A 25894-nucleotide genomic window follows, 5' to 3' on the forward strand; every position below is an offset into this window, starting at 1 on the left:
TCATCAATTTGCTCAAACAGGTGCCAGTAACGACTCCATTCATCCCTGTCTCCTTCTAGCATAGCCCAATGGCGTATTGGGGGCTCTTTCAGGGTCAGGGGAATGAGGCCCATTATTGTTACTGTTTTTGGCATATCGAATACGCCACAGGTAGCTGCCCAGGCTCTGCCGTGCAGGCGGGATACTCTCGGTAGCTTGCCAGGCTCTCCTAGAGGAGGTACATCAGTGGGCTAGAGTATAAGAGGTCGCTTCAGGAAAAAACTGCATAGCTCTCTTCCAGGAACTTTGTTTTATAGTCTCTAAATCTTGACCGTTGATGAGATTACATGGCACTGGGGGCATTTTGTGGGTGTGGCTGCCAAGCAACTGGAAAACTGGGGATCTGGGTGGAGGAGGCCCAGTACTGATCCAAGCAGGCTTGGAGATCTCAGCCATGGGTCCCGCATACCTGGGTTCCTCTTATAAATACAATGTTAATTCCTTTAATTTTCCTTCTAGAAGTTTCTTTTTCCTCTGTATTATATCACAGCAGGTATATTGGAGCTTAAGCTACTGAATAAATATATGAATGAGTAAAATACTGGATATAAAAACATGTTAAAGCATTATAAAATGTTAGCCAATTTAATATCTGTAGCACTGCACTATAGCACTGTCCTCCCACTGTTCATCGATTTGCTCGAGCAGGCATCAGTAACATCTCCATTATGAGACTTGTTGTTATAGTTTTTGGCATATCAAATATGCCACGGGGAGCTTGCCAGGCTCTGCCATGCGGGCAGGATACTCTCGGTGGCTTGCCGGGCTCTCTGAGAGGGACAGAGGAATCGAAACCGGGTTGGCAGTGTGCAAGGCAAACACCCTACCTGCTGTGCTATCACTCCAGCCCAATTTAATATCTGAATAAATTTGTTAATACATGCCATGTTCTTGCAAAATAATTCATGTATGTGTCTATATATACACATGTATATGTTTATATGTATACTAGTGCCAAAATGCATGCACATGTACATCTGGGCTTTTTTTATAATGAAAATGAGTGCTGCCATACTTAATAGTAGATTTGGCACAAGAGTTATATAGGGATTATGAAAGATTGTTATAGATAGTATAGTAGGTAAGGTGCTTGCCTCACACGCAGCTGAAGCAGGTTCCATCCCCATCACCACAAATGATTTTGTGAGTCCAGACGGAAGTGATCCCTGAACACAGAATCAGTAGTTATCTCCAAGCTCTGTTGAATGTGACCCAAAATAAACCAACAAAAAAATTGTTGTAGGGCTGGAGCCATAGTACAGCAGGTGGTGTGTTTCCCTTGCTCATGGCTGACCCAGGTTCAATCCCTGGCAATGCATATAATGTCCCAAGCACTGCCAGAACTGGTTCCTGAGTGCAGAGCCAGAAGTAACCCCTGAGCATCACTGGATGTCACCCAAAATGCCAAAAAAAATTGTAGAATTTAATCAAAAGGTCTATTGGGGAAGCTTCCTAGGGAAGGTGTTTTGGTATAAAACTGAATTAACATGGGTTTTGAATATAAGAAACATTATATGTAGAAGCATGTAGCAGAAAAGAGAGAAAGGGAAAATGGTTCTATTATGAGTACAGACATAAGACTAGTCTGCTTAAAGAGTGAGCTATTGTTCAAAAGTGTTAGGATACATAGTTAAGGTGTGGTAAGACAATAGCACTGGTTTGGTAAGAAATAGGTAAACATTTAAGTTTGGGCACAAGGTCTAATGCTGTGTTAAAATGTCTATTAGGAATTTCTTAGTGAACGTGCAAAAGAAAATTATGAATTAGCAAATTGTTTATCTCTTTCCATAGTATGTAACTTTATTCTTAGTGGTAACAGATATAGCTGAATATTTTTAAATTATTCTTGCATTCCTAAAAATTACAGTTTATGGCCAGATGTAGAAAATTTTGGAACTTTTAAAAAAATGTCCCTAATGCGGTACATTGCTCTTTGTTTAGATTTCTTGTGATAACCTAAAGGAAATTTATTGTCAATTTTCTACACCGTCTGTAATTTAGTAGCACCTTTTGCATGCCCCGTTTCTTTCCATACAGATTTTCAGTGTAACACTGTTTAAACTATCCTTTATGATTGATTTTTCATTGAAAAAAGGAGATAATTTACTATAATGATTAGCCATAAGTCAACTAGTCGTGACAGTGTTTCCTATTTTGTTATTTTCTTCCTGCAATGTTCTTATATTCCTTTTCACATTTCTCTACAGTATGGATGGAGCAGATCTGTGCTTTGAAATTGTGAAGAGAGCTGATGCTGGTTTTGTATACAGTGAAGCAGTAGCCAGGTATGTAATCTCTAGTCTCCACTGATCAAGGAGCAAATAAAAGAAAAATGACAAAGCAAGTGTTATGCTCTTTGATGAGTTTACTGCAACCCGTTCCTACAGTGTTTTAGTGAGTGTTGTAGAACTAGTGACTAGAAATGCAAATTACTGAATAATGAATTTATTAATATGAGTTTAACATTAATGCTGCTATCTTTCTCATGGGAGGGGCTGAGGCTGTACCTGGCAGTGCTCAGGACTTACTTCTAGCTCTGTGATAGGGGATCACTTCTGGCTGTCCTTGGGGGATCATATGACGTGCGGGGGATGCAACCCATATCAGCTGTATGCCAAGCAAACACCTTCCGGCTGTACGAGCTCTTTGGCTCTGTTCTTCCTATTTTTAACTTCTGTGAGGAGATGTTTGATACCTCAGGAACCACGTTGAATGTAACTAGAGGGTTCGGTTTGATTTTCTAAATTTGGGAGGAAGTACCTCGGTTCTTCAGTTTGCCTTGTAATAAGATTGTATTGTCTTGTGACCATTAATCAGAGCAGAAGTACAGAATGGAAAGAACTACAAGCAGAGGAGGCAGGAGTTAGGGTCTCTGCCTTCATGTGCCTACCGGGGTTCTATCCCCCGTACTACATTGCCCACCCATCTACCTCCACCTCCTCCAGAATTACCAGTTATGGCCCTGGAGGCCTCCTGAGGACTTACTTCTGGCATGATCCTGTGATTCTACACAGCACTGCTGGGCCACACATTAAACCACTGGTGTGTTGCCTGAGTATCGCTGGGGGTAGCACCCATTCACCTGAGCACCAAGTTGGACCCCCCACCACCACCAAAAAAAAGGCCATAAAAACAATTTTTGCTTTCGACCACTATATAACCTTTCAGTCAGATGTAGCATTATTCTAAGTGGAGGAGTTATAAACACCTAATGGCTGAAAATAAGGAGTAAATAGTAAAAGTCACTGAAGCCAACCATTGACTTGCTTATTTATAACATTTGCTCATTTAGTTAGAGCGGTATAGCTTTATGCTTTGATGACATTTGGTCATATCATAAACCAACACCCACTGCAGTGGATTCCCTTTTGGTACTTGGAATAGGACATCTCTCCTCACTGCCATAATATATTGGTGGGTTTAAACTTACAGACCTGGGGCCAGTAATAGTAGAGCCAGTAGCGTGTTTGTCTTGCATGCAGCTAATGAGGGTTCGATCCCTGACACCCTATATGATACCTGAAGCACTGCCAGGAGGGATTCCTGAGTGCAGAGGCAGTAGTGACCCCTGAGCATTCCCCAAAACAAATAAGCAAACAAAAGGCTTGTTGGTTTTATAGTACAGTCATATTTCCTGTTAAAAGGTGGTTTTAGGAAAGAAGCTTTCCACTATGCACCAGAAAATAGGAGCATTAGGATTGGGTAGGTAAAACAGTAAATGGGCATGTGAGAGAGACTTGGCACTGTGAAAGACCCTTTCTAAACATGGCAAAAAAGAGGTGTGATCGCCCCTTGAAGAGGATCAGTGACCCTGTCACAGGTAGTATAAACTCTTCCTCTGGTATCTGGTGTTCCAGAGGTGACTTCTGACCTTTGATCCTCCTCTCTGATTGTGTGCTTCAGTGTTTGAAATTCAGCTGACATCTACTCTACTGAAGCCAACTGTGAGAAGACTGCAGTGCCAAATGATCAAATTGACAATGTTTTTCTCCAACTGGCTGAGCTTCAGGAGGTGAAGCAGAGCATGGCATAAAATAAAACTGAATTCAGTCCTTCGTACCACCCAATTGATTATTACCTTTGTTCATTAGGGTGATGAGTGAGCTAACATCCAGTAGGAGCTAATCAAATCAAACTCTCACAAGTCAGAAAACAATCTTCTTTACCAACTGCCATGTTTCATAAATAATTCTAAAGCAATCAGAGGGCTCAGCTGAAACAAGAGTGAGCACCGGACCCTCAAGAGCACTGCCACGTGTCATTCCTTCTCTCATCAGAAATGCACCTCTGGCTCCAAATAAATGAGTTCTCTAGAGTTTTGTGAGGTTCTCATGCAGTGGGGGACAGTTCAATTGTGAAACCTCTCTATCTTATAATGCCAGCAAGTTGGATAGCTTCCATAACATGCCCTTAGTAGCCATCCATGTCTCAAAGTTCCTGGATTCAATTTACCATACATAGTCTTGAACCAGGAACAGTCCACTAAGGACATTTCAGAAATAAAATCTCTTCAGCCTATCTGAGAGCTTTATTCTTCTTACCTAGAGTTAGTTAGCAAGGAGTAGGCTGAACCACATCCCTTTTTCCCTCCAGCATCTCTAAAGTTCCTCCTTCCAAGTAAATGAGTGTATTTATGCCCATCACTTTCTTTCCATGGAGTTACGATCATTTTTTGATACTTAGAGAAGGAGACCAATAATAATTTGCTAAGTTTCCCTAAACTCATAAGCTCTCTTCCCCTCAAAGGCTTCAAGAAATAAAGCTTTTTGATTATAGTATTATAGTTTAGTCAGTTCTTTAGAATATGTAGATGGGTATTGGATCTCTCTACTCTGCTGATACACTGCTCACATGCATAGCTTCTGGCCCATGACTGAAAAGGGGTGAAGCTCAGTTTAAATCTATTATAAACTCAGAGAAAAAAATGTTCTCTCACCAAACATCCCAGAGATTCTGGAATATATATGTATATATGGCTGGAGCGATAGCACAGCAGTAGGGCATTTGCCTTGCAAGCTGCCAGCCCAGCCGGGCCAGGTTCAATTCCTCCGCCCCTCTCAGAGATCCCGGCAAGCTACTGAGAGTATCTCACCCACATGGAAAAGCCTGGCAAGCTACCCGTGATGTTTTCGGTCTGCCAAACACAGTAACAGCGAGTCTCACAATGGAGACATTACTGGGCCCGCTCGAGCAAATTGATGAACAATGGGAGGACAGTGCTGCTACAGTATATATATATATATATATATATATATATATATATATATATATATATATTTGAATACACTCAGATGTTTAAGTTGAATTCTTCTTTTGAGGGGTGGAAGAGAGTTTGAGTCACACCCCCACAGTGCTCGGCAGCTACTCCTGGTTCTGCTCATGACTGACCCCTGGCGGTGCTCAGCACCATGTAGCACCAGAAATGAAACTTGGGTTGACTTCATGCAAAGCAAATTCTTTAGGCCCTGTACTATCTCTCTGGCCCTGAATTTCTTTTTTCTAATTAGCTTTGGGATACACAGAATCATCTATCCTTTCCTGAGTACCTGATTTAAACTTATCCACTTTTTCCATGTTCATATTATCTGGATGCACAAATAGGCTTTCCTAAATGTTTCACTAAATTTAACAATAATAATAATAGTGACTGTCATTCTTGCCTGGTTTCGAGTTTACAAAGGACTTTCACAATTATTAGTTCTGCATTTCAGGCGTCACAGTCCCCCAAACTCTGACTTGAACCAGAGAAGGGCAAAAACACCAAGAACCTGAACCCCAGAGATAGCTATTACCCCACTTCTATTCCCAACATCCTATGGTCCCCTGAGCACAGAGATGGAAGGGGCCTCTGAGTACCACCAGGTGGAGCCCACTCCCCCCAACTTCCTACAAAAGAACTTCTATCTTTATTTTTTGTTTGTTTTGGGCCACAGCTGGTGATGCTTGTTGCTTACTCCTAGCTCTGTGCTCAGGGATCACTTCAGGTGGGCTCAGAGGACCTTGTGGGTGCCAGGGATTGAACCTGGACTGGACTCATGTCTTGCACACCTACTATCACTCCAGGCCCCAAGAACCTCTATCTTTAACAGAAAATTATAAGACACACTAATTATAAGTTCAGGCCAAGAATATATGACCACAACTCCTGTTTGTACATTTAAAGTAAGAAATTCTGAACATCAGAACTATGGACTGCTGGAGCCTCATTCTCTGCTTAAGCTCAACTGTGGGGAGACAGAAACAATTACAGGAGCAAAACTTGCTTTGTTGGTTGGATTTTTCCTACTTTCATTGGAAAATGAAAAATTCAATTTTCTGGTCAATTGTACTACATGAAATTATGCACATGCTAATTTGATGGGCATTTGTATGAGTTGGGTTAGATAGCAGCTTGTTAGAGGGAACAAGATAGGAGTGCTTTTTTTAAATTAGCAGGCAGTTATTTTTATGTTTTTTACTATTGAGGTAACCTTGGTTTACAGCACTGTGTAAATTTTGAGAGTACAACTTCACACCTCTTCAAATGCATGTTACCACACTACGGAAATGTCTTTTAAGTTCGAAACAGGAGTGGGAGGTTATTGTTTTTTTCCTTGAGTCTACAAGCACGCATAAAATGTCATTTATAAGTACTGTTAAGTTTCCTCTTTGAAAGTGAAAGGAATGTAAGATCTAAAAAGACAAAGTAATATTTAATAGATATTGTACCATAAGAACCTTGAGTATATTGCATTTCTGTGTCATGTCTGGTTGGGATGGAAAATAAAGACAGACAAATAGGAAGGAAAAAGCTATGAAGGGTGTAAAATGCAGAAGAAGAAAAAAATGACAAGAGCATGTAAGGAGAAATAGTGGCACTAAAAAACTTTAGAAATGAGAGAAGGAAGTCACAGTTCTGAATAATACAGAATAAACCATTGTTGCTAGTTGATCCTGTTACCAAGAACAGTTTCTTAAAATACTCTTATTTTTCTTTACCTAATGCCAGTATGTTTTATGAGGGGGCTGAGAAGCACACCCATGGTGCTCAGGGAACCAGTGCTGGGGTGGAACCTGGGGCTTCTGCATGCAAGGCGTGCCCTCCATCCCCTTGAGTCATCTCACTGACCCTAGAAATTCTTCTTTGTCCAGGGATACCCTAACTAAAGAAACTGTAGACAGATATAAGGCAGTTTCCTCCCGTTTGTACTTATAGCACTGTAGCACTGTTCTCCTGTCATTCATCAATTTGCTCGAGTGGGCACCAGTAACGTCTCCAATGTGAGACTTGTTGTTACTGTATTTGGCATATCGAATACACAGGTAGCTTGCCAGGTTTTGCCATGCGGGCGGAATACTCTTGGTAGCTTGCCGAGCTCTCCGAGAGGGGTAGAGGAATCAAACCCAGGTCAGCCGCGTGCAAGGCAAACACCCTACCTGCTGTGCTTTCACTTTGTGTACTTATAATTAAATAGAATTAAAGCAAAGAGCCAGATTCTACTGGCAGGTAAGATGCCCCACCTCTTTTGTCAGAATCTCTCGCATAACTCTGAACATGGCTCACTAAATAGAAATTCAGCATAATAAAAAAAAGAACTGGGGTGCTGGCGCAATAGCACAGCGGGTAGGGCATTTGCCTTGTACGCGGCCAACATGGGTTCAATTCCCAGCATCCCATATGGTCCCCTGAACACCGCCAGGAGTAACTCCTGAGTGCAGAGCTAGGAGTAATCCCTGTGCATCTCCAGGTGTGACCCAAAAAGCAAAAAAGGGAAAAAAAACTGAGTGTTTGGAAAATATTTTGTTTCAAGTATCAGCTTGAACTTTCCCCTTTAGAGCTATTTTACTTATGTATCCTACAAAAGTCTTCTGACTTAGATACCTTTGAAAATATTTAACACAGGGACAAAGAGATGGTTCAGTGGGATGGAATACTTTACCTGCTGTAGGCCCGGATTTTATCTCTGGCACCAGAGTCCCCTAAGCACCTCTGAATGTGACTCCTAAGTGTCACTACACTTTTAGGGCAAGGTGTAGCCCCAAAGCAACACCAGATATGGCCTAATACCCACACCTTCCCCTCTCCCCCAATACAAAAGAAAGGATATATCTAGCACATTATTTTTGCTGAGTTTTGTAAACTTCTGTCTCCTAATTTTTCCTATTATTGAAACTCCCATCTCACCAACCTTGTCTACAGAAATGAAGTATCCATGGGTAGTGAATAGAAAAATGTGTTGCAAACTAGGAATGCTGTATATTAAGTTTGAAAATTGAAACTTCTTTTTACAGTTTTAGATTTTTTTTTTGCAGTCATTACATGAGACAGATACTGGAAGCTCTACGCTATTGTCATGATAATAACATAATTCACAGGGATGTGAAGGTAAGTCATTTTTCTCACTACTTTAAATGCTGATGAAGGGAAAGTACTAGAACAGTGATAATCAGAAATTTTCTTGAATATTTTAAAGATCACCTTGAAGTTAAGTTACTTCAGAAAGAAAATGCAATGGCTTTCTACTTGGAGAGCCTTACTTTATTGGGGGAACAGGAAGAATTTGGTTTGTATGGTAAAAGTTAATGTGGTTTTTTTGTCTATAATGTTACAATATGTAGGTTAATCAGCCTTTTACTTTCTTTGCAGATAGTTTTTAATCATTGTCTGATGTTATAATTATGGATGCTATATGAGTTGTACCCTTGCCAATATGAATATTGCCATTTGTAAGTCTTTCTACCAGTTCGGTCTTAGTGTCAGATTTATAAAAACTGTCAATATATAACAGAATGAAGCAGAAGCTGAGTATATGAGGGGTAGGAGACCAGTGTGTGGGTGGACCTTTCTGCTTATACCCACTCCCCTCCAAGGCCTTGTCTCACCCTGTCCCTGAGTCCTCACTGGTCTCCGGGGCCCAGTTTCCAGTCCTGATGTTTTGTCACTGACTTCTCTAACCCATATGTCTACAGATAAGACACTCAAAACAATGAGTATTGGACAAGGACTGGCTCTTCCGTGTATTTTAATGGTTAAGAAAATTAAGTGTTTGCATGTAATTAAATGTTCTGTAGCATTTGAGGAATTTTAAGGGAAATTCTTATTTTTTTCCAGTACTGAGGGAAAGCACGAGCAATTCCGAAACAATCTAGTAGAAATTTAGAACAGCAACAGAAACTCATTGGCAAAATATACCAAATGCACATCAGTGTGAATTCATTTTAAAATAGCTTCTTTTTCAAATGTGATGCTAGGAAACGATACTGAACAATTTCGTGAATTCATAGCACTTTATCATGAAATATTCTTTACTGACATAAAGAAAACAAATGTAAAATGATTAATGGAAGGAAATTGTCAATGAAGTAGCATACTGCATGATTTTTGTATTTAACATAAGAAATGTGTATATGGAGTATAATATATCTCCTTGTATATATTTTAAAATAGGCGACCACAATGATAGTTTAAAAACTTAATTTGTATAAAACAGATTCTCAGTTCATATGCTAAAATGCTAAGTAAGCACTATGCTAAAATGCTTTACTCAGGAGGCAATTTATTTTATTATTTTTATTATTTTTTTTTTTTTTGCTTTTTTGGGTCACACCCAGCGATGCACAAGAGTTATTCCTGGTTCATGCACTCAGGAATTACTCCTGGCCGTGCTTAGGGGACCATATGGGTTGCTGGGAATCGAACCTAGGTCGGCTGCGTGCAAGGCAAACGCCCTACCCGCTGTGCTATTGCTCCAGCCCCGGCAGTTTATTTTAAATTTTGTTTTTGAGAAGTAATTATATCAATATCAGATAATATATAATGATTGACAACATATTCTATTGTAATACCTGCAGTAGTGTGTGATTGACAAAACAAAACCAAATAAAATCCTAAAGTAATTACATTTGACTTCACCTTCTCAGTTACCTTCCAATTAATTCATTCGACAAAATTTCATGTGCCAGAATTCTGTGTGTAAAGCCCTAAAGATATTAGGGCCTCAGTTGCGAGATGAGTGAAAGCACATTACTTTCTCCTGCTGATTGACTTACGACTCCCAACGACCACTACCATTTTTTTCCATTGCTCAGTTCTACAGTTTGGGCAGAATTTGATGGGGGATCTACTTTGGGACTTTAATTTTATTTCTTCTCAGGTGACTGGAGCATCTGGCAACTAGTAAGGTCTACCTCGTAGTCTCTTATTCAGGGCATAGAAAGTTGCTAGACCTCTAGTGGCACCATGGCATGTCCTGTGCATTCTTGTAATCCCCAAGTCACAAACCTCACCAGAATTCAAGAGGACAGATTCATACTGCCTTTTGATTAGAGAAGCAATATATGTACACAAGGATGGGACATGTTTGGTGGCTCTCTTTACAGACAGACAAAACAAATGATGTTCAGGATGTTGAGAGGACAGGAAACACCATTTCAAGACAGTCAGAACTTCAAGGAGGAGGTCACATTTGAGCCTTGTCTTGAGTTAGAGGGTAGTTACATAGGGCCCAGCAGACATTTAGGTAAAAGGAACAGTGTGTACAAATGCTCAAAATTTAGTTCACATTGGATTTGATACATTTATGGTATTTTCCCCTACCCCTTTGGTGCTGGAAATGGAACCCATGACCTCATGGAGATTCAACATAAAACACACATTACTGTTAACATTTTCTATATTTCAGATCCTGAAATCTGTCTAAATGCTGTACTTTTTGCTGATTAAAGAAAAAACACATACAAAACTAATTTTTTAAAGTCACCCATCCAAACACTGTTGTTTGAGTACCTACTGTGTATCTGGGCACTGCTATAGAAAACAGCTGTATCAATGAAGAAAATAAACTCAGTGCTCTTTTAAAAATTTTTTTATTGAATCACTGTGAGATAGACCCTTACAAACCTGCTCATGATTTGAGGCTAGAGCAATAGCACAGCGGGCGTTTGCCTTGCATTCGGCCAACCCGGTTTCGGTTCCCAGCATCCTATATGGTCCCCTGAGCACCACCAGGGGTAATTCCTGAGTGCAGAGCCAGGAGTAACCCCTGTGCATTGCCAGGTGTGACCCAAAAAGCAAAAAATAAAAACAAAAAAAAAACTGTTCATGATTAGGTTTCAGTCATACAGTGTTCCAACACCGATCCCTCCCTCAGTGTACATTTCCCACCACCAGTGTCCGTCCCCAGTTTCCCCCTATCACCCCCTACTCCCCAGCCTGCCTCTGCCTCTATGGCAGATGCTTTTCTTCTCTCTCTCTCTCTCTCTCTCTCTCTCTCTCTCTCTCTCTCTCTCTCTCTCTCCACCCTCCCCTTTTGGGCATTATGGTTTGCAACACAAGTACTGAAATGTTATCAGAAATATCTCTATCTACCTTTAGCACTCAGTTATTATCCAACGTTTTCATTTCCAGCTATTATTGTCATACTTTTTTCTTCTCTATCTTATTCACCCTATGCATACTTGTGGTTGATTCCAACCATCAACCAGTCCTTCTGGCCCCTGTTTTCCCTGGCTGTGGATATTAGTCTTCTAATACATATGTGTATATATCACTATCACTATCACTATCACCCTGTTGTTCTTCAATTCACTCGAGCAGGCACAGTAATGCCGCCATTCACCCCTGTCATGTGCAAGTATAGCCCGATGACATATTGGAGGCTCATTCAGGGTCAGGGGAATGAGGACCATTCATTGTTACTGTTTTTGACATGTCGAGTATGCCACAGGTAGCTTGTCAGGCTCTGCCGTGTGGGTGGGATACTCTTGGTAGCTTGCCGAGCTCTCCGAGATGGATGGAGGCTTTTGGGGCAGCCTCTAATCACCTTTACAGGTGTTTCTAATCAGGCATATAGGTGGGTATGATACTCTCAGTAGCCTGCTGGGTTATCTGAGAGTGAGAACTAGAGAATAAGAGGTTGCTTGGCTGCAAATGCGGCCGTGCACTTTTGGGAGCTTGGTTTTATAGTCTCTGGATGGCCTTTGATGGGATTACACAGCAGTTGGTGGGTGTAACTGTCTATGTACTGGAAGGTGGGGGAGCTGGGTGAAGGAGGCCCAGTCCTAAACCGAGCAGGCTTGGAGATCTCAGCCCCGGGTCCCGCACACCTGGATTCCTCTGCTGGTTCCTCATCCAAGTGTGTGGAGAGTGGTCTCAGCATGGCTTTGGCTGGGTCCCAGAGGTCTTCAGCTGTTAAATATATATACATTTAACACAAATGAATGCAGTAATTCTACATCTATCCCTCTCCTTCTGACTCACATCACTCAGCATGATATTCTCCATATACATCCATTTATAGGCAAATTTCATGATTTCATTTTTCCTAACAGTTGCAGAGTATTCCATTGTGTAGATGTGCCATAGTTTATTCATTCATCTGTTCTTAGGCACTCAGGTAGTTTCCAGATTCTGACTGTTGTGAATAGTGCTGCAATGAACCTAGGAGTACAGGTGGTGTTTCTGCTGTGTTTTGGGGCCCCCATGGTATATTCTCAGAAGTGGTATTGCTGGATCAAATGGGAGCATAATTTCTAGTTTTTTGAGGAATGTCCATATTCTTTTCCAAAAAGGCTGGACCAGTCAGCATTCCCACCAAAAATAAAGGAGAGTTCCATTTTCCTAACATCTGTGCCAGCACTGGTTGCTCTTGTTCTTTTGGATGTGTGCCAGTCTCTGTGATAATTTGCATCTCCCTGATGATTAGTGATGAAGGACATTTTTCCATTCCTTTTGGCCTTTTGGCCATTTGAATTTCTTCTTTGAGAAAGTGTCTGTTCATTTCATTGCCCCGTTTTCTGATGGGGTTGGATAGTTTTTTCTTGTAGAGTTAAACCAGTACCCTGTATATCTTTGATAGTAACCTGTATCAGAAGGTTATTGTGTGAATAACCTTTCCCATCCCATAGGCTCTTTGTATTTTAGTCACTGTTTCTTTTGAGGTGAAGAACCTTCTTAGTTTAAAGTAGTCCCATTTGTTTACCTTTGCTTCTACTTGCTTGGTCAGTGGTCTTTCATCTTCGAAGACACCTCTTTTGAGGCCAGAGAGATAGTACAGTGGATAGGGTTCTTGCCTTGCATGTAGCTGTCCCAGGTTCAATCCTCAGGACCACACACAGTTCCCTGAGCCCCACCAGGAGTGATGCTTGCACACAAAATGAGAGGTAAGCCCGAGCCCCTTTCTGGTGTAACAACAACAACAAATCAATGCCCTTTTGGATCAGTATTCTAATATTCAACTCATAGCCAACGAATGTAAATTAGTCAACTATTAAAAGACAAAAAGGGACTAGAGCAATAATACAGTGGACAGGGTGCTTGTCTTGCAGATGGCTGACCTGGGTTCAATTCCCACCATATTGTCCCCCCTAGCCCTGCCAGGAGCTATTCCTGAGTGCCACCAGATACGGCCCAGAAAACAAAACAAAAAAAAGGCAAAAATGTGTACTCCCATAAAAGTGGTCAAAGCAATGGTGAGTGGTAGAGAAATGGTTACAATTTTAATTAGGCTGATCAGAGCAGATCATATTGAGAAAATTATGCCTGATCAAGTACTTGAGGAGGAAAAAGAACGGGCCAGCTCTCAAACAAAGGAAGGGTGCCCCGGGCAAAATAAATCGCCAGTGCAGAGGAATAGCAAGGCCTATATGATCAGAGCAAAGAGGAGAACGGATAGTTGGTGATTTGGGGGGCTTGTAAGGGGTGGAGAGTGAAGCTTTGCCTTTCACTCTGAGAAAAATGAGCATCACCAGAGAATTCTGAGTTTTGAATAGACTGATCTGACTTTCCACTGTAACACGACTAAAACATGCAATAGAGCAGTTCACGGGAGGAAACAAAAATGACATGGTCCTGGCTGGTTCCTGCTGAAATGATAGCAATGGAGGTGATTAAAAAAATTAAAATAGGGGCTGGAGCAATAGTACAGAGAGTAGGGCGTTTGACTTGCACGTGGCTGACCCGGGTTCGAGTCCCAGCATCCCATATGGTCCCCCAAGCACCGCCAAGAGTAATTCCTGAGTGCAGAGCCAAAGGTTACCCCTGAGCACCACCAGGTGTGACCCAAAAAAGAAAAAAATTAAAATAGATCCCAGATCTTTCTTCCTTCTTCCTCCCTTTCTTCTTTCTTTTCTCCCGACACAGTAGTCCCCAGGGTTTACTCCTGGCTCTGTGCTCAGGAATCACTCCTGATAATGCTTGGGACAGCCTGCAAGGTAGATTCCTAACCCCGTTCTCTCTATCCTGTGCAGGAGGGACAACTTCCCCAGATATATTTTAAAGGTTATGTCAACAGAATTTTCCATTATGCTTCAATAACATAGGTAAATGAAAGTACTTTTATTCAAAACTTTGTTATAGGAGCTTTCCAATGTAAATGTAAGGTCACTGTAAAACTTTAACAAGGGTACATTTTACTTGGCTGGTAATTTAAAATATACCTCGACATATCAATATTCTTGCTATTAAAGCAACCTTTATATAATTCGTCTGATATTTATATATATATATATTTATATATATTGTGTATTCACTGATTCATCTACATGTAGATTTTGGTTTCTGTAGTTAAAGTTTTTCTCAAGGTTTCTTCCCTTGGTAAAGAAGATAGAAAAGGGCTGGAGTGATAGCAGAGGGTAGGGCATTTGCCTTGCATGTGGCCGACCCGGGTTCAATTCCCAGCATCCCCTGACCGTATGCCAGGAGTGCGTGAGCCAGGAGTAAACCCTCTGCATCGCCAGGTGTGACCCAAACAGAAAAAAAAGGAGATAGAAAAACTTTAAAGTCTGTTCCCTTTGGGGAAATTTAGATTGAGTCATCTATTCCATCTAGCTGAAAATACTCTTATATTATCTCCACCTTCTAACTCCCACCATCTCTTTCCTTCCTTGACCTCATACCCCACACACACAGTTCTTGGTATATGACCCCAAAGCATGGGGTTTCCTAACTGAAATCTTAGCATTTTATTGATTAATACTTTCGTTTCTTAGTAGGGATTCCTCTTTGAAGCCACCATAATCAATCCTAGCAATGATTGCTTGCTTCTATCCAGTTAGACATGTGCTTGGGGAACAACATCACTCATAGAGGAAGCTGCTTGCTTGGAAGTAAATTCACATGAACTTACATAATCCTTTGATATTCCAGGAAGTGTGTTTTGTTAGTACAAGTTCTCCCAGCAGCTACACTAGTGACATTCTGGTCTGGGTATAAGGGAAGAGGCTGTACTGGGTCTTGTAGGTTGTTTAACAGTTTCCTGACAGATGCCAATAGAATTTCCCTGCAGTCATGACCATTAACATTGTCTCCACACATTGCCAGATGTTCCCTGGGGTACAAACTGCATGCTTGGTTAAGACACACTATCATTGTGCATGTATTTCTTTCTGCAGACATTAAGGCATGTGTGCAATATTTTTTCTATCTTTGTCCCTCGTACCCCTCCTTTTTTTGGGAAAGGGATGTGAAAACTTCCATTGTGTTTCAGCATTTTTCTCTCTCTTCTGTCGCTCACCCCTAAATTAAAAGTGCTTTGAGAATAGTGCAGTTGTCAAGAGAAGCATAGCCTTTGCCTCTTTGCCTGCCTTTTGGCTGTGTCTTCCTGAGAGTGTGTGGGATGATCTTGTCTCTCTCTATCTCCTCACTCCTGGAGACAGCCTCATCCTCAGTCTGGGGAAATGGAGAGACAAGCCTGTTCCTTGACTCTTCTGTGTCTCTGACCTAATGATGGGCAACCTTGATAACTGAAATTGAGGTTAAGCTACTACTCTAATTGTAAAGCACTACAAGCACACTCACTTTCTATTCTGAGGGAGGCCTATGTCTGGGAGGTTGAGTTCTCAGAACTGTGCAAAACCCGTATCACACAAACACTCAAACAGGAGGCTTCACCCAAGCTTTCCTATGTGTGCTTCCCTTAAATGGCTTCCCGAGCTGACCCATGAATGGTCTGCCCTTAGGTCCACTTCTCTTCTCAGTTCTCCTTTCACCTGCACTGGACCATATTTTCTCCTAAGGGGTGTTAACCCCATGACACTGGCTGCTCTGACACTGGATTTCTTCCTCTCTTGTTGCTGATATTTCTTTTTTCTCTTGCCACGACACCCTAGAGTTCCTCTGATTCTACAAAGAAACTGGCATTCACATGACTATTGACTCTTTTATTTTGGTTTTGGGGACTCACCCAGTGGTGCTCTGGGGCTACTCTCTGGCTCAGTGCTTAACTGCCACTCTTGGGTAGTGCTCTGGGGACCACACAAGATGCCAGGAGTCAAGACCTGGGGCTTCCCACAGACAAAGCATGTGTTCTAGTTCTTTAGATAGCTCCTAGCTCCCAAGCCTCCAATTTATTCCTTTTTAGAAACACCCTGTTAAATCTCATTACTTTTAGGCAAGGTTTTTCAACATGTCTATGTTTAACTTGAATGTAGGTTTTTGATCACTTTTACTTAGAAAAACCTTGTGCTTATCACATCATCTTAAATTCAACTTGCATTTCTAAATGCTGTGGCTCTCCATTCCATCTTTCCAAATAAAACTTAACTCCTTAAGATTGTTTTAAAAGGCAGAGCAGGAGCAATAGTCCTGCATATAAGGGGCTTGCCTTGTCTTTGGCTGATCTGGTTTTGATCGCCAACACCCTGTATGGTCTTCCAAGCCCTGTCACGAGTGATCCCTAAGCACCAAGCCAAGAGTAAACCCAGAGCACCACCAGGTGTGGCCTAGAATATCTCGAAAGATTAATTAAAAAATTTTAGTAACTCTTTCATTTATTACTTATGAGCCCTGCCATTACTCCTTTACGAGTCAGGAGTAGCAATCACACAGTCAGGAGTAGCAATCACACAGTCTAGAGTATTTCTCCAGGGACAGGAATGAAGTCTGTATGACATACTTGCCTTGCTGGTTCAAGGCCCGAACACCACCCAAAAAAAGAGGGGGACTTGCTCAGAATAAATCTTGGTCATAAACCTCGTTGCCAGGTCTCAGGGGCACAAAAGTTGTTTCTATCATGTAGAAAACCTTTCTAACTATAGTAGCTATTTCCCTTTTCCCTTGATATCAATCCAGACTTAACTGGCAGGGGAATCAGAGGACATTCCAGGTATTAGGCTGCACTGCTAAAATGCTAAGCAACTTGCAAGTGGCCATCTATGATCTTGTGGTTTGCCAACAAGATTTGTCTCCCCACATTATTTCATTACAGCTCCCACCTGACGGACTGCAGTCCAGGGATAGGCCGTGGGAGGCTTGCATAACCAGAACTGTCTTGACACATTCCTCCTTTCCAGGGAGGAGGCCCTGACTTCCAGGTTTAGTAGTCTGTCCTTAATCTGCAGTGGCTTATCTTCCTCACTAATACTTTGGAAACTGCTTTAAGACATGTGTGTGTGTGTGTGAAAGATAAAAATGTAAATGCTTGCCATGCCTGTATTCTATAGTTCTATAGTTAAAATAAAATTCTGTTAACCTATAAATCAAAACCCAGGATTCCCGAATTTTTTTTTGTGACTATAAACACCACACACTATAGGTGCCATGGAGAGAAAAGTTATGGACCTCTTGACCTGCCTTTCTTCAATATAGGGAAACTCTATTGTGGTAATATTTTTATCTAAAGTAGTCATGATGGGCCAGAGAGAGGTAGGGAGCTTCTCTTGCACACGGCTAACCTGGGTTCGATCCCCAGCATCCCGTAGGGTCCCCCAAACTGCACCTTGAATGATCCCTGAGTGCAGAACCAGGAGTAAGCCCTGAGCACTGCCGGACATGGCCCCCAAATCTTAAATGAATAAATTAAGTAAATTAATGATGATGTAAAGAGAAATTTTGGAAGTTAATTCTTTTCGACCTCTTAAGTGCACTGAAGATGAAACAGGGCCGCCAGGCTGGTTGGTGATCAGTTGCCATTTATTCCATTCTCCCCATGTGCCTGATCCAGTCTCACTAAGCGCCTCATTCCAGTCTCGCACTGCCCCCTCATTCCCTTCTCCTCCTGTCCCCATGCTAGTCTCTCCACACTCCACTTGCAGCCTCAGTCTCACCACCCCCACCTCCAAGCATTGGGGGTAGCCACTACACCTAGGTCAGGTAGCACAATCAACAACATATGAAAGCCCTTCCTTCGGAGGGAGGCTCTTCTAAGATAAGACAAAGATCTAAAAACCACGGAGGGGTGTTTTTCCTTTCCTTAGTCCAATAACCATTTAAACATTCAACTTAATTATACTTTTTAATTTTGTCGTTTTGTAAGGACACAGTAAGAGTAAGAGATACATTAAGTTTGTAGGGTGACTCTCCTGGGGACATTTTGCTATAGATCCCAGACTACAGTGCCAGGCCAGATTAGTGTTTCCTAACCCTAGCAGAGTCCTAATCCAGTTGTTACTCTTTAGATATGACAGAATTTGTCCATGACCATGCTCTTAACTTATAATTTAAGTATTATGGTGCTTGGTCTGGCCCATTTCGATGATAGGGTAGCTCACAGCTTGCCCTGGGTCCATCCAGTCCCTTGTCAGGACCCTGCTTTAGGGGTACTAAGAACTAAGGGCAACTGAGGCTTAAGCCAAGAAAACAGATGCCCCAGGAATGAATATTATTTGGAGTCAGCTAACTCCCAAGTTACAAAAGCACATTAACTGCCTTCCTGTGTCTATACAAAAATGACATTGCTCTGAAACTATGCATAAGGACATAAGGGGGAAAGAAAAGCATGTTTCACTTACAAATACAAGATCAGAGATTTCTGAGGAATTTGACTTTACAAGTCACAGGTACTGCTTAGGGAAATGAGTGATCAACAGGTAGAGAAAGCAGAGCACAGAGAAGTTAAAGATGAATGCCAAGAAATAGAAGTGCTTCGGGAGCATTGTGATGGGTATTACTGGTATAAGCTCCCAGTAGCCAGGGAGAATGGACAAACCAATGTTATCCTACAATTGAGCACCTTCTGGGTTCCTCTTGGTTTGTTACTTAAAACCTTGTGTTGACAGCCAGTCAGAACCTTGCCTGGCAAATGGCCACTGAGTTTGACCCCCAGCATCCCATATGACCTCCTGAGCACCACCAGGAGCAATCCTGAGCACCAACAGTGTGGCCCCAAAACAAGTAAAGTAAGTAAGTAAAGGCCCTCTCGTTGATCGTCGATTTGCTCAAGCGGGCCCAGTAACGTCTCCATTGGAGACTTTGTTGTTACTGTGTCTGGCATATCGAATACGTCACGGGGAGCTTGCCAGGCTCTGCCGTGCGGGCGAGATACTCTCGGTAGCTTGCCGGGCTCTCCGAGAGGGGCGGAGGAATCGAACTCGGGTCGGCCATGTTGGCTGCGTGCAAGGCAAACGCCCTACCGCTGTGCTATAAAGTTGTTAAAAGTGCTAGTATAAATGAGAAAGGTTGATGTATCAGAAATGTACCTGGTCATTTTTTAATACTGATTATTTTCATGTCTATGAATCGCTGTATTGAACACTTTCTGTTTAATTAGCCTTCAGGGAGAGTCTTCTAGAATTCCCAGGTGTGTCTTTGTCTCTGCTAATTAATCAGCCAGAAATCAGATCGCTGCTATAAAAAAATTAAATATACACTATTAAACGTTTGAAAACAGCATTAATTTCAACTTTTCTCTGAATATTTTCATCTCAGTTAAGCATTACTATAAGAAACAATAATGGCTTTTGGATTTGGGGGGATATAAGCACACCCAGTGGTGCTCCAAGGCTCAGAGCTTAGAGTTCAGGTAGTGCAGGGTTCAGGCTTGGGACTTCAGGCTTTTGAGACATCTCCCTGGTCATTTATTCTTTTTTTTTCGTTTTAGGTCACACCTGGCGATGCACAGGGGTTATTCCAGTAATTACTCCTGGCAGTGTTTGGGGGACCATATGGAATGCTGGGAGTCGAACCCAAGTCGGCCACGTGCAAGGCAAATGCCCTACCCGCTGTTCTATTGCTCCAGCCCCACATCATCTTTTCTTTTTTGATGAAAATTGCAAATAAGGGGCTGAAGCGATAGCACAGCAGGTAGGACATTTATTTGCCTTGCACACAGCCAACGTGGGTTTGATTCCCAGCATCCCATGCGCTCCCCTGAGCACCACCAGGAGTAATTCCTGAGTGCAGAGCCCCGAGTAACCCCTGTGCATCACCAGGTGTGACCCAAAAAGCAAAAACAAAAAAAGAAAAAGAAAATTACAAATAAGTTGGGGGAGGGGAGAATTTAAAGACTGAATACCTAGCTTTTGGAGAATCCTTTGTGTATTATTTCTACACTTTTAATTCAGAAACAAAACATGATATTCAAGAGTTGGAGGTGCTAAGTGAACATATTTTTAAACAGTTTTTTGAGCACTGAAAACTTTACCACATTGAAAATAAATCTTAAGGGGGACAGAGCGATAGTCCATCAGGGAGGGTGTTTGCCTTGCATACAGTCAGCCCAGGTTCTATCCCTGGCACCCCATATGGTCTCCCAAGAAAAACACCAGGAGTAATTCCTGAGTGCAGAGTGCAGAGCCAGGAGTAACACCTGAGCATCACCAGGTATCACCGAAAAAGGAAGAAAGTGCAAACAAGCAAAAAAAAATCTTAAACCATCACTAATGAAGTAGCACATTATGGCTAACAGGTTGATTTTATTTAACTGATGTTTGTTTTTTGGTTTTTTTGTGCCACAGCTGGAAGTGCTCAGGAAACCATATGGGGTGCCAGCAATTGAATCCGGTTCAGCCATGTGCAAGGCAAATGCCCTACCCACTGTATGATCTATTATTTAACTGTTTTGTTTGGTTCTTTTCTGAGCACATAGGCAAGAACCACGGAGTAGGCATAAAAATAGGCCATACCTCCAAGAGTTGTGTCTCTGAACCATCACCCACTGTTGTTGTCTGCTTCATCCTCTTTGAGAAGCAATATAGAGATCACTCCAAAAAAATAGGAATAGAGTGCTATGCCTGGTGCACTTTTAGTAATAGTATTGCAAACCCCAGTGTCCAAAAAGGAAAAAGAAAAATGTCTACCATAGAGGCAGGCTGAGGCGGAGGGAGGGAATCTGGGAACATTGATGAAGGGAAGTCGGCCCTGGTGAATTAATTGATAGGTACTCGAACATTGAACTGAAACTCAATCATGAACAACTTTTGTAACTCTGTATCTCATGGTGATTCAAAAAAATTTTTTTTTCTTAACTGGGAAAAAATAGACTCCCATATGACCAGTGATAACACTTCTTGGCATCTATCCCCCAAATACAAAAACATTAATTTAAAAGGATACATGCACTTACGTTCATTGCAGCATTTAGTATAATAGCCCAGATATAAAAACCACCCAAATGCCCATCTGCTGATGAGTGGATCAAGAAGTAGTAGTATATATGCAGAATGGAATAATATGCAGCTTTAAGAAAGAATAAAGTCATACAGTTTTCCATAGATGGAACTAGAGGATATTATGCTGAGTGAAGTCAGAAGGAAAGGGACAGATACAGAATGATCTTTCTCATATGTGGAACTTAATGATACACAACAAGGTAACAACAGAGAGCCAAAGGCAACACAATAAGCAGGAGTGACCCACACAATTCGGTTTGGAAGGAGGATCTAGAAGGGATGGGTACAGGAGTCCTTGGGGAAGGGAAGTAGGTACTTTGGTAATGAGTGTGGTGTTGGAATTATGTACATAAAAATACATCATTAACAGCACTGTCAATCACAGAAACCTCAATCAATAAAAGATGTTTTAAAAAAATTCTTTCTCAGAGAAAATAACACATAATTAGCGATAGCACAGTGGGTAGGGCGTCTGCCTTGCATGCAGCCAACATGGCCGACCCGAGTTCGATTCCTCCGCCCCTCTCGGAGAGCCCGGCAAGCTACCGAGAGTATTCGATATGCCAGACACAGTAACAACAAAGTCTCCAATGGAGACGTTACTGGGCCCGCTTGAGCAAATCGATGATCAACGGGAGGGCCTTTACCTTTACCTTTACAATAAAACACATATTCAAAATCATTTCCCAGTTCTACTATTTATAACAATACAATCACCATCATTTTTCTTTCTGAATGGATTCACCCATCATCATTGAGAAACTGGTTCTGGGATGGATGGAGGTCAGTGGTAGAGTGGTAGAGATCTTGCATTCAGTATCAGGCAACACACACAAATTATTCCTTAAATATTTTCTTGGAGAAAATTTGGGGGATTTAAATTTTTATCAATACATTGTCATACTTCAGTGTTATGATGATTGAAGTACACGGAAAGCATATATGCAAAAGTGTTGCTATATAAATAATAGCTGCTCATAGTAGTTGTATCATCTAGTTTAATAGTACCTGTGAATTACATAGGTACCTGTAATTTCTCTCCTACAAATGAAAAAGTTCACAGTTAAAAGAGGAATAATTTGCTTAATAGCTCAGTTAAAAAGGGGGTGGAGGAACTAGTATGACACCAAGGGAATCTAACTCCAGATACCAATATCTTAAATGATTGGACATATATACATAGCAGATGCTTTTTGAAATATTTATTTTGGCTACAGAGAAAAATACACAAAATGTGATAAAGATCAGCATGATATTGTATCAGTATTTTTTGACAGTCTGATCCATATATTTAAGCATATTTATGAATAGCATCTGCTTAATATGTATTCAAATTAGTGAATATTGTCTTCCAGTAACATGAGTCAAATACCACATGTTTATAAAACTTTGAAATTTTTTCACTGTACTAGTCTTACATTTTGGTAGGACTTAAAGCAGAAGTCAGAAACCATTTGTTTCTCAGTCCCACAGCTGCTAAGTACTGTTCTGAAGAGAAGCATCCAGTTGAGTTTAAACAGAAAATGGTCAGTTATTTTCATATGCATTCAATATAATACAAATTTATATAATTCTTTCAATACCCTTGATTTATGTCTCTGAAATCTCTGCCATCTCGACTTTTCAGTATAACTGTAAGGTAAAGGTAAAGGCCCTCCCGTTGATCGTCGATTTGCTCGAGCGGGCCCAGTAACATCTCCATTGGAGACTTTGTTGTTACTGTGTCTGTAAAGTGAGTTAAAAAAATTATATATATATATATATATCTAAATATTTTTTGCTGAATGAGATTCTGTGGTTTCTCAATACTATTATAGTGGTTTCACATGATTCCATCACCACACCCATCACCATCACCAGTGGACATAACTTCCTCTCTCCCTAAGACTCCAGTATCCCACCCTCTCAAATCCCCCTCGGACTCAATTGTATGTTTCAGTTCTCCCATTTGAATACATCTTCTATATTTGTTTTAAAACCAAATAGCTTTTCTTGGTGCCTCTTATCAACCAAACCATGATCTGTTAATCATGTAGTATAAGAGTACTTTTCGAATGGTTTGTATTTTCCATCCAGAATTCAGCCAGAGTGTTAGTCTATATAGTGAATCAGATTTTTTCTCTTTTGTGTGGAAGTGGCCTGGGCCACACCCAGAGATGTTCCAGGACTATTCCTGGTGGGACTCAGGGCAACTATTTGTGGTGCTGGGGACTGAACCCGGTTCAGCCATTTGCAAGGCAAGCGGTTTACCTCCTCTGCTATCTCTCCAGTCTTGTGAATCAGATTTTCTAAAGAGATTATATAGTGTCTTCTTGAATGTTTTGTCTAAGAAAAGAAATATAATGGGGTCTGTACTACTCCTGGCTGATGCAAGACAGGTGAGGATGTTTTTCATTTCTATTAAATAATTCAGAAGTTTACAGTTAACTGCTTTGTGCATAGCATAAAAAACAGGCTTAAAAATACTATAGGGAAAAAAACAAACTATTAATAGAATCTGAATGACCAAAAGATGCCTTCTCACAGAACGGTAAGTCAAATCTTTCTCTACAATGGAGGTGCAGCTTCTGATTTTGCTCAGATGATTAACAAAAGAGTAGTACGATGTCAGTACAACTAAAAATGAGATTCCAATGAATGTGGTTCCAAAGAGGCCTGCAATTTGAGAGATGCTTGGTCCTAGTTCCATCTTCCAACTGTAGCACCAGAATTCTTCTTTCTCAGTAGCTTCTACAGCAGTGTAGTATATGATAACTGGAAAAATTAGACCTAGTACAATGCCCCATATGTAAATGCAGACTTTTCTAGCAAAGTTGGGCTCTCGAAGTTTTTTCAGTAAATGACCATAAAATATTTTCCCATAGCATGAAGTGGCCCCTTGTATGGCCTCCTTTTTCATTAAGGTCGCATAGCGGGTTATGGCAATCCAGCATAAAATAAAGAGGCTGACAAACATACTTATATGCATAGACAAAGTTCCCAGAAAATTTACTACCCTGCATTGTACAGATTTATATTCCCATTGATCACCTTTCAAGAAGTAGATACACTTAAAAGGCATAGCACTGCACACAAGCAAGTTTGCAGTCACCAGATGTGTCAGGTAGATGTGCGTTGATGTTCTCTTACCTATTTTTGTTAAAAATACCCATTGAGAGAAAGAATTTCCAAGGAGACCAATGACACAAAGGAAGATATAAATGATTGGTAATGCCACAGCAGAGATACTGGTTGGTTGAATAGTACATAGTGAGCTGTTCTGCATTTATATCAGGCTTCCTTGAATTTTGGCCCAGGAGCTAGAAAAGAATTGCATGTAATTAATATTAAAATCATAGGTGGTATTTACACAGATTATTTAAGTATTAGATGAAAAGGGAAGGCATCAGTACCTTCTCACCTTTTCCAGTCCTCACTTATCCAGTTTAAATAAAAGCAAAAAGTTGATATGATGGAGATTTCTTTTGTCTGAAAAAACCAAATAATACAAATAGGTAAGATTTATCATTCTATATTAAGGAAAATTATAGCTATTCTACATTATAAAGCAATCTTAATTAACTTAATTTCTGGGTGGAAAAATAATTAAAATTTTTTTTGTTGTTGGTTTTTCTTTATTTTGCTTTGTTGGGTCACACCTGGTGATGCACAGGGGTTACTCCTGGCTCAGCACTCAGGAATTACTCCTGGCAGTGCTCAGGGGACCTTATGGGATGCTGGGAATCGAACCTGGGTTGGATGCGTGCAAGCAAATGTCCTACCTGCTGTACTATTGCTCCAGCCCCAACTTAATTAGTTTTAAGACATGAAAACACAGGCCGGAGTAATAACACAGCAGGTAGGGCGTTTGCCTTGCACACGGCCGACCCGGGTTCGAACCCCGGCATCCTATATGGTCCCAAGTGCTGCCTGGAGTAATTCCTGAGTGCAGAGCCAGGAGTAACTCCTGAGCATCGCTGGGAATGACCCAAAAAGAAAAAAAAATTAAGACATGTCACTAGCAATATCAACTGGCAAACGAAATGTGTCCAGAAGCATTTTGTGGCAACACTAATAAAAACTGATTGTTACTAGGTCCTTAGTGATACATAAATTCTCTTAATGAAAATGCTGCCTTTTCATAACTAAAGAAGTTATCTATGACCCAATCCTACTAGGAGTTTGTTCCTATCTCAGAAGTAAACTCACTTCCACAGAAACAATTTCTCAAGCAAGATCCTAAATGGGTGGGTACTCGATCATTGTATGACTGAAACAAACAAAAATTTGTAAGTCTGTAACTGTACCCCACAGTGATGAATTAAAAAAATTTTTTTAATTAATTTTTAAAAAGATCCTAAATTGGATAGAAAGAAATGTGACCAAGAATAAATCCCAAATTCTCTGCTCTTTTCTAAGGACATCTGTAATTTCTCATTTTAAATATTTAATGCTAAAGTATAGTTCAAGTACGTTTAATATTCGGTCAGGGGCTGGAGAGATAGCACAGCAGGTAGGGCGTTTGCCTTGCATCCCATATGCATTCCCAGCATCCCATATGGTCCCCTGAGCA

The 25894-nt window shown here is 41.0% G+C and overlaps 2 protein-coding genes across 15 annotated transcripts in view; one reads left to right on the top strand and one right to left on the bottom strand.

The window, feature by feature from the left end:
- Nucleotides 1-25894, top strand: part of CASK (calcium/calmodulin dependent serine protein kinase) — a 998363-nt gene that overhangs the window by 253754 nt on the left and 718715 nt on the right. For all 14 annotated transcript variants that reach the window (XR_008794862.1, XM_056131339.1, XM_056131340.1 and 11 more), the window contains exons 4-5: nt 2247-2324; nt 8332-8404. Coding sequence is in view for 13 of the 14 variants with exons in the window: in XM_056131339.1 (XP_055987314.1) it covers nt 2247-2324; nt 8332-8404 (151 nt within the window). In the remaining variant the exon portion in view is untranslated. The remainder of the gene's footprint in view (nt 1-2246; nt 2325-8331; nt 8405-25894) is intronic.
- On the bottom strand, nt 8917-24607 carry GPR82 (G protein-coupled receptor 82). Its single transcript, XM_056131322.1, has 3 exons — nt 23593-24607; nt 22370-22383; nt 8917-8982 (listed from the first exon to the last, which is right to left on the bottom strand). The coding sequence occupies exons 1-3, from the start codon at nt 24605-24607 to the stop codon at nt 8917-8919; spliced, it is 1095 nt and encodes a 364-aa protein (XP_055987297.1).

Source organism: Sorex fumeus, unplaced genomic scaffold (assembly GCF_029834395.1).
Source record: "Sorex fumeus unplaced genomic scaffold, SorFum_2.1 ptg000086l, whole genome shotgun sequence".
Lineage (NCBI taxonomy): Eukaryota > Metazoa > Chordata > Mammalia > Eulipotyphla > Soricidae > Sorex > Sorex fumeus.

Excerpts from the sequence above, each read along its gene's own strand:
- GPR82 (XM_056131322.1), bottom strand. The coding sequence starts at position 24,607 with ATGCAGAACAGCTCACTATGTACTATTCAACCAACCAGTATCTCTGCT.